Source organism: Triticum dicoccoides, chromosome 7A, assembly GCF_002162155.2.
Source record: "Triticum dicoccoides isolate Atlit2015 ecotype Zavitan chromosome 7A, WEW_v2.0, whole genome shotgun sequence".
NCBI lineage: Eukaryota > Viridiplantae > Streptophyta > Magnoliopsida > Poales > Poaceae > Triticum > Triticum dicoccoides.
The window spans coordinates 299,883,371-299,891,204 of record NC_041392.1 but is presented as its reverse complement, the minus strand read 5'-3'; the positions used below and the strand labels follow the sequence as shown (position 1 = coordinate 299,891,204).

General features: G+C 39.1%; 1 protein-coding gene across 6 annotated transcripts in view; it reads right to left on the bottom strand.

The window, feature by feature from the left end:
* Positions 1 to 392: 392 nt before the first annotated feature.
* The window catches only part of LOC119332711 (peroxisome biogenesis protein 1-like), a 9,994-nt gene continuing 2,552 nt past the window's right edge, over positions 393 to 7,834 (bottom strand). The window contains exons 2-16 of one of the 6 annotated variants that reach the window (XM_037605863.1): positions 6,938 to 7,384; positions 6,128 to 6,766; positions 5,915 to 6,006; positions 5,700 to 5,773; positions 5,401 to 5,623; positions 5,153 to 5,246; positions 4,921 to 5,075; positions 4,404 to 4,631; positions 3,470 to 3,670; positions 2,802 to 2,927; positions 2,618 to 2,679; positions 2,272 to 2,389; positions 1,285 to 1,569; positions 1,059 to 1,141; positions 393 to 957 (exon numbers count right to left, since the gene is read on the bottom strand). In XM_037605863.1, the coding sequence (XP_037461760.1) occupies positions 1,103 to 1,141; positions 1,285 to 1,569; positions 2,272 to 2,389; positions 2,618 to 2,679; positions 2,802 to 2,927; positions 3,470 to 3,670; positions 4,404 to 4,631; positions 4,921 to 5,075; positions 5,153 to 5,246; positions 5,401 to 5,623; positions 5,700 to 5,773; positions 5,915 to 6,006; positions 6,128 to 6,766; positions 6,938 to 7,384 (2,783 nt within the window). In that variant the 3' untranslated portion in view covers positions 393 to 957; positions 1,059 to 1,102. Of the gene's footprint in view, positions 1,142 to 1,173; positions 1,570 to 2,271; positions 2,390 to 2,617; positions 2,680 to 2,801; positions 2,928 to 3,469; positions 3,671 to 4,403; positions 4,632 to 4,920; positions 5,076 to 5,152; positions 5,247 to 5,400; positions 5,624 to 5,699; positions 5,774 to 5,914; positions 6,007 to 6,127; positions 6,767 to 6,937; positions 7,388 to 7,834 lie in introns of those variants that run through there. The other 5 variants (XM_037605862.1, XM_037605864.1, XM_037605865.1 and 2 more) reach the window with 5 other exon arrangements.

Below are 7,834 nucleotides of genomic sequence, written 5' to 3'. Positions count from 1 at the left end.
TGCTTGGGCACAAGGTAAAAATTGGGCCTTGTTTTGGAAAATCAGTGTCCCATCAAAGCTTAAAGTGTTTGTGTGGCAGTTAGCACAACAGTCTATCCCTACGGGCGAGCCTGATTCTTCACCACCGAAATATGGCCAATACCCCCGTGTGCATCCAGTGTGGACAAGACAACACTTGGCGTCATGCTTTGCTCCATTGTTTTGTTTCATGGCTAGGAGAGTTTGGGCGCTCTCATCAGAGGAACTACTAGAAAGACAATTTAATACAAGAAACTGACAATTTAAAAATGAAGGCAAACCCATTATGCAGAGTGGACTAGCGCCACTTCGCCCACTTTTGCCCTAAACGTTCGTTCTTTGACAAGAAATTATATGAAACGAAACGCAATTCATTGAGAAACAATGTTATGCCAAATTCCCATTGAACAAAGAATGCTTCCTAGTTTTCTATCACATAAAATTGTTGTGGGGAAACATATCAGAAAATTGATGTTTATACAACAGTTTTTCTTTTGCATTGTCTATATATTATGCAACTAGTTTGGAATTTGTGTAAACCTATCTTATGCTGAAATCAATCTGCAGGCCATAGTATCCCTTGCTGTGGCGCTTATTCAGCAGTAGCAACACAAAATCCCACTTATTGTCTTTATTCACAAGGGAAGCGGATCGGTACCTCCTCAAAACAAACATAGCCAAGAGTCAAACCACCAAAACCAGGACCTCCCCGTTGGCACGTGTCTTCCCTACGCGGGGACGCTCTTAATTCGATTAGAAAAACTAGGACACACTGGTAGGTACAGTGTCGCATATCCACGGTAGATGGCAACACCTTCACTCTCGATTCAGAATTTTGTGCAGATCCCTTCCTCTTCTGTGGTAGTACAAAATAAGCTAGCCTTAGCCGGGTTCTTTTGTTCCGCGCCATCTGGACATCAGAGAAACTAGACCAAACATCTGCATTCAGAGGAAACCCAATGTCCATCCAAATGTTCGGGGATTTCATATTAGCATGGATTTTCTTTTAGGAGCAATGCAGATCAAAGCATGCAGGTGACCTTATTTGTCCCATGTAGTTAGTTGTCAATCTTGAAGGAGGTAGTCAAGCCAGCGTCACCTTCTTGCCTTTCGACTCTCTAGCCTGCATAACATTCTTTCAGTAATTGTGCAAGAAATATCACGCTAAAAAGATGGTTATTGCAGGTGAATCATATGGGGATAATTCAAATATTCAATCCGGAAATATGTAGTATGGATACTGTGAAATTGGGTAACAACTAGCACCTTCGTGGAAAGGGACTTCCTGGACGACACAAATTCGCCAAACTCCTTATCGTACCCCGACTTATCATCAGCTGGTGTAGAAGGTCTAGCCTTCATAGCAACAGACATGAGAAGTTCTTTGCTGATACATGGTTCTCTTTCCGGGATACCGTCCTGCCTGCTGTCCAGAACTTCATGAACCGCTGCCAACCCAGCATCTGTTAGAATAGCCGCGAGATCAGCACCAGTAAATCCTTCAGTCAAGGAAGCAACGTCTTCCAAACTGGCATCACTTGCCAGTGAAACCTGAGACCAACAGAAGACATAAGCACGAAGCCAAAATTAAGAAGAATGTAGATGCAGAGAAAATAAACTGTCATGAATGCACATATATTCCTGATCATATAAGTGAACGTAGTATTCTCTGCTGAAATTGGTCATAAAACGAGAGAAACTACATAACTGACCAAATACTGAAATAGAAAGTACCCCCTCCGTTCACAAATAAGGCGTTCTAACTTTTTTTCTGAATTGGATGCATATAGACACGTTTTAGTATGTTTATTCACTCATTTCAGTCCGTACGTAGTCCATATTGAAATATTCAAAACATCTTATATTTGTGAACGGAGGGAGCAATTACGAGGTATATTTTTAGGGGTACAAGATTTACATAGAGAAACTGAGGGTACATCCACTCTAGTCTATTGAGAAATGTTTTTTTTTCTAATCTAGGAGCAAAAACAAACTCATGAACAGTACACCTGAAAAACTAGATAGAAAATTGCTGATGTTCCAATAACTGGTGAATAATCAATATGACACTCCCTCCGATCCAAATTAATTGTCACAGCTTTAGTACAACATTGTACTAAAGTTGCACTAAAGCTGCGACAATTAATATGGAACGGAGGGAGTGCTAAATTTCACCGCAAAAGATCATACAGAAAAGGACAACATGACAGAACAAACAACAAAACTAACAATGCATTTTAAATGAAATCTCACCGTCCTAGAGTGCACTTTCAGAATTTCTACACGCTCATCCCATCGAGGAAAATCACAAAAGACAAGACGATCGAATCTTCCAGGGCGCAAGAGTGCCGCATCAATTAATTGTGGTTTGCTGCACATAACAAAATTAGCAACCCATCAGAAAACGGAATGCAATAAAGTAAGCATTTGAATAAACAAATCCTCATTGGTAAAAACCACAGCATTTCATCCTATGCTCACTGAAATTATGAAGACTCAACCACAGAAAGAAACATAGGACAAAAGGATAGACTGACAGAGATTACAATCCAAAAGTAGAGACTGCAATCTGTTTTGCTTTGAGCGTTTGAGAACTAACCTTGTAGCAGCAAATACAAATACTCCAGTCAAGGTTTCCACACCATCTAGTTCAGTTAAGAACTGCATAAATACCATTAGAACAACACAGATCACGGCAAGAAAATAACTAGATAATGTTCTGCCTTTTTTGTTACTGAAGACCCACCTACTGAAGTTGAGTAGCAGCAAAGGCAGTTACTAACCTGATTGACAACACGATCAGAAACTCCTGCACTATGTGTTCCTCGTTGGGGTGCAATGGAGTCAAATTCATCAAAAAATAGTAAGCATGGTGCTGCCGCAGCAGCCTTTGCAAAAAAGTCACGAACCTGGAATCAACTCATTAATATCAGAACATGGTGATCTCAGTGGTCTTTTGTAACACAAAGAGTAACTATATTCAACAGTAAGACAGGTTTGGGCAATACAAGGCGCAGCGAAATATCGTGCTTTCACAGCAATTTCTTCTAATACAAAAAGATGTGCTTTTAGAAGCGTATTCTAGAAAAATAAGGAAAAAAAATCCCAAGTATCCTTTATATATGTGCATGAAACTAGAAAAGGGCAAAGACCAGAATCAGATCACAGTACTCCCTCCGTTTTTATTTACTCTGCATATTAGGTTTGACTAAAGTCAAACCTCCTAAAGTTTGACCAAGTTTTTTTAAAAATATATAAACATTTACCATAACAAATCTATTTGATGTGAAAGTACATTTAAAAATAAATCTAATGGTATTGATTTGTTACTGTATATGTTAATATTTTTGTTTATAAACTTTGTCAAAGTTTAGAAAGCTTGACTTTGACCAAAGCTAATATGCGGACTAAATAAAAACGGTGGGAGTATTAAAAAAGAGAAGTTCCTTACAGATTGCTCAGAAGAACCAATGTACTTATTCAACAGCTCTGGACCCTTGACTGAAATGAACCGCAGAGAACAAGCTGCAGCTGCAACCCTCACAATATGTGTTTTACCGCATCCAGGTGGTCCATAGAGGAGGATGTTCGACCGCATCCGTACAGGTGCCTTAGTAAAGACGTTTGGGTATTTTGATGGCAATTCAAGAGTCTATAAGGAGAAAAATAAATGCAAGTAGGACCATCTTATTATACAGATAGCAAAATGAAGGAGTGTAGAAGATAGTTAGTTGACCATGAGCATATAACTTACAAACCAATGTCAATGTTCATTAAAAAATTGTTCTAAACTGGCTTATCAATGTCTTGCACAATCCCTTTGAATACAACAACAATGTTCACTGTAATGTACTCCCTCCGTTCCAAATTACTCGTCGTGGTTTTAGTTCAAAATTTGAACTAAAACCAAGACGAGTAATTTGGAACGGAGAACTAAAACCACGACGAGTAATTTGGAACGGAGGGAGTATCTAACAGTCAGTACACTTCAACGTCCCCAGAAGTCAGAAGAAAAGGCGACTTTTATATTACCGCTAAGGTCCTCAACAGTTTAGTTTCAGACCTTGGCGCACGGATAATTTGTATGTTCCGTTAGCTATGCGTATTCATCCCCTTAACAATGGCCATTGATACCCTAATGGAATTAGTACCAGTCATCATATCTTAAAGCTCAGGTTACTACAATATACTCCCTCCGTCCCAAAATAAGTGTCTCAACTTTGTACTAGCTTGTACAAAGTTGAGACACTTATTTTGGGACGGAGGGAGTAGAAATTAGTAAAACTTTTACAGCCAGGAAGATTCGGTGTTGTGAGCTCCTCAGGGTGGCATCATGTTTAACATATGCTGATGGAAATAATTTGAAGAAGTCAAGAAATGTGCACCTCTTTAATAATAGTTACTGCTTCATTAAGCCCTCCAACATCTTCCCAACCACCATTATTACCATCAGGAGCATATTTCCTAAGATCACGCATGGCAACAGGAAGGAAGTCATGCAGCGCTTTCAAGAAGTCTTCCTTCACCAGCGTTGGGTTTACAGAGTTCAAACAGGCAGAAGGAAGGACAAAGCGAGAGGCAGCAGCGTGCACAGCCCTATCAACCAGAATTCCCTGCAATACAGTGGTATATATATATGCATAAGCCGCAGATTGTTCACAAAACACATCACAATTTAGCTGGTAGACCTACTCCTATCCAAATAAAATTTATGTCCCCCAAAATTGCAGCAATATTACAAATAATAATATGATAAGGTGCTCTATGACAAGCAGGTTACATACATGATTGAGCTACAAGTATACTCTGATTATAAGAGAAATTACAAATTCTATTTTTGGACATGCTTGTCAATACCAGATAGTCAATAAAGAGCAGTTGCATGATAAAAGGAAACATTACCAAGTCATATGCATCATAGCCATCACATTTCAACGCTATCTCTGAAATAATTTCCTCAGAACACTGTAACTTATGCTCCTCAACTTGATGTTTCAATAGTGCTTCACGCTCAGGGATGGCAAGAGCACGGAGTTCAACGTGGAAATCAAATCTCCCTGTGGAATTTCTTATTAGTTCGTCAGAAGTTGTTGATGCAACTCCAGACTAGAAGAGAAGTGTGGAAGAAAATAACCAGATGATGTCAGCTCTTGAGGAAGACTCTGAAGTGATTGAACTGAAGCCATCAGTGCAATAGGTCCATATCCACATGCATTACGACTTTTATCCTACCGAGAATACAGGGTAAAGCTAAGCAAGTAAGGCATACAAGTACTCTTGTAAAACAAGAGCAGCCTACCATATCAAGATGGCCGTTATACAACTTAATTTTTACATATCATAACAACGCAAATAAGGAAAAATATGATAACACCTGCTTACCTTGTACTCGTCCAGGATGTCAGTCAAGTATCTTACTAGCGAATCAGAAGAACTGGACGATTGGGATACTTGAGGATCTGAAGACACTGAAATTACATTGTCTAGATCATCAAATATGATGATAGAAGGTGAATGAAGCAAAGCTTCAGAAATGCTCTCTTCAACTGTTTGCCTTGTCTCCTTAGCCTTGCCAATTGCAAGTTTGGAACAATCCATGTATATTCTGCTCTTGACAACAAAATCGTGCAATGATCATTATTTTAAAAGAAAAACTCAGTTTCTTGTAAAGAGTGGCTTACATGTGTGCTAGTATCTCTTGATGGTCTTCAAAGTATTTTGCAGCAGCCCGTGTCAAAGCAGTTTTCCCAGAACCCTGAAACAGAACGTGGAGTTAAACAAATTGGAAAAGGAAAAAAGAACATAACCCCTAGTTCAAATTAATTTCGAAATCACAGACAAGTTATGTCAATACAGATGTAAAATTTCACAAGAGAAACTGGGTATCATTACGTACTCGAGGCCCATGGACAAGAACATGTCCAGGAAAGGGAAGCTTTAGCCTGTTAAATAACCTCAGAGCAGTTGAAGACACGAGCACGGATAGTCCTACAAAGAGGAAAGCATGCAAATCATGAAGTAAAGAACAAGATTAGCGATATTTCTAAGTATCTAAAAAATAAAATTCAAAAAAGTAAACATTTGCACGTTCAGTGGAGAAAGAATATACTTTTTGTCACATCCGACATTGCATTCTCCATCCAACCTAACGAAGATCGAGTCAGCTTAAAATCATTGTCGAAGCCATCGTCCACTACAGAATCAAATGATAAAGCTTCACCCAGCTCCAACCTCCCGAAATTCAATTCCAAGTTTTCTAAATCATCAGTTGGGGCTTTCCAAGTAATCTCAACATTGCCTTGTGAATTGTTGTAACCAGGGTTTTCAAAAGTAGTTGTTAACAGGTAGAGAAAATCATCTCCTTTTCTTAGTTTCCCATCTACCACTTCAAAATGGATCAAAACTTTGGCTGGTAAAACTACTGAAATTATCTCAGAATTTTCAGCATGAAAGGCCATTTCTTTAAGTTGCCCAATAAGCCAATGCTTAATAAGTGCCTTCTGTTCTGACATGGATTCAGAAATACTATCAGCATCTGCACTCAGAAGATGCTCATTGTTAGGAGCTTTCTGAAAGAAATTGCTATTTTCTGAAGGAATACTGGTGTTCCTCCAAGTGTCCTTTTCATGACCGCCTAAATCGCTGTTATCATGCACATATTTTTCGTGCATATTGAAATGTAAAGGACACATTTTCATTATAGGCTCATCCTTCTTGACATTAGCAGTGTATTTCGTCACATAAACCCCTGGAACAGACAAACACCATTTCAGATAATTGCAAAGTAAGCAGCAGAGAAGATGCAATAATAGACTGGCAAAATGGCTATTGAAAAATGCTTCAATTTGTAACCATAATTCATAGATTAAAACTGGATAACTCTTGGTATACGGAAGAAAAATCTGGTCTGTGAACTCACATGAATGTGTGTCTGCACTTATAAAGTGACGAATAGAGTAGGGAAGCATAACATGTCCTTTAGCAACAGAGTCTGAGAATAAGACATAGACAACTACTTCTCGGGTCCTTTTGGGTACTGAAACACCCTTCTTTTGTGCAGCTTCTTTGCCTTGTTCAGTAAGCCCCTTAGACAATGATTTAGATGAAATAGTGACCAACTGCAGATTACCAAATGAAGTCCTTGCAGCTGTATCTGGATGTATCAGCACAGCATAGCTCAGAACCACCCCCAGCTCGATGCCCTTAGATTTAAATTTATGTGCATACTTTCTATCTGCTGCTTGAACACGCAAGAGTGCCTTTGTTTCGACCTGTTCCTTCAATGAACCTTGCTTTTGCACGTCTTGAAATTTCTCTTTACGTTTTTTGGGTGCCACGGCAACTTCAGTTCCCGGCACAAGTTGAACTGAAAAATGGGCACAATAGATAACTTGAAATAAGGAGTAGCAGTAATTACAGTATACAGTGCAGTGCAGCAAAGAAACTTCAAGCCATATGATGCCCTAGAGGCTAGAACTATATATAGGATCTCTTGAGAGGATATTACATTAGCTACAGTCATGTGCAGTACTAGTGCACTAGAGAAGCTACAAAGCGTTGTCTGTAGAAAAAAGATAATTGCAATAGTTTACCTAGTTATAGAGACTAAATTTGAACACAATAAGAGTGCTCAGAAATTATACATCATAGCCTGCTTATTCTGATACCATTTGAATGAGGGCATTGCTATCTCGCGCGCGAGCGTCCACATACTCGGTTTCCGACAGGACACCTTCTCCCAAAATGGAAAGTGTGCAGTGCATTCTTGATTGCCTTAGGATTAGTTGAAGGATTAATTTAGAATGCCCACCCCCTG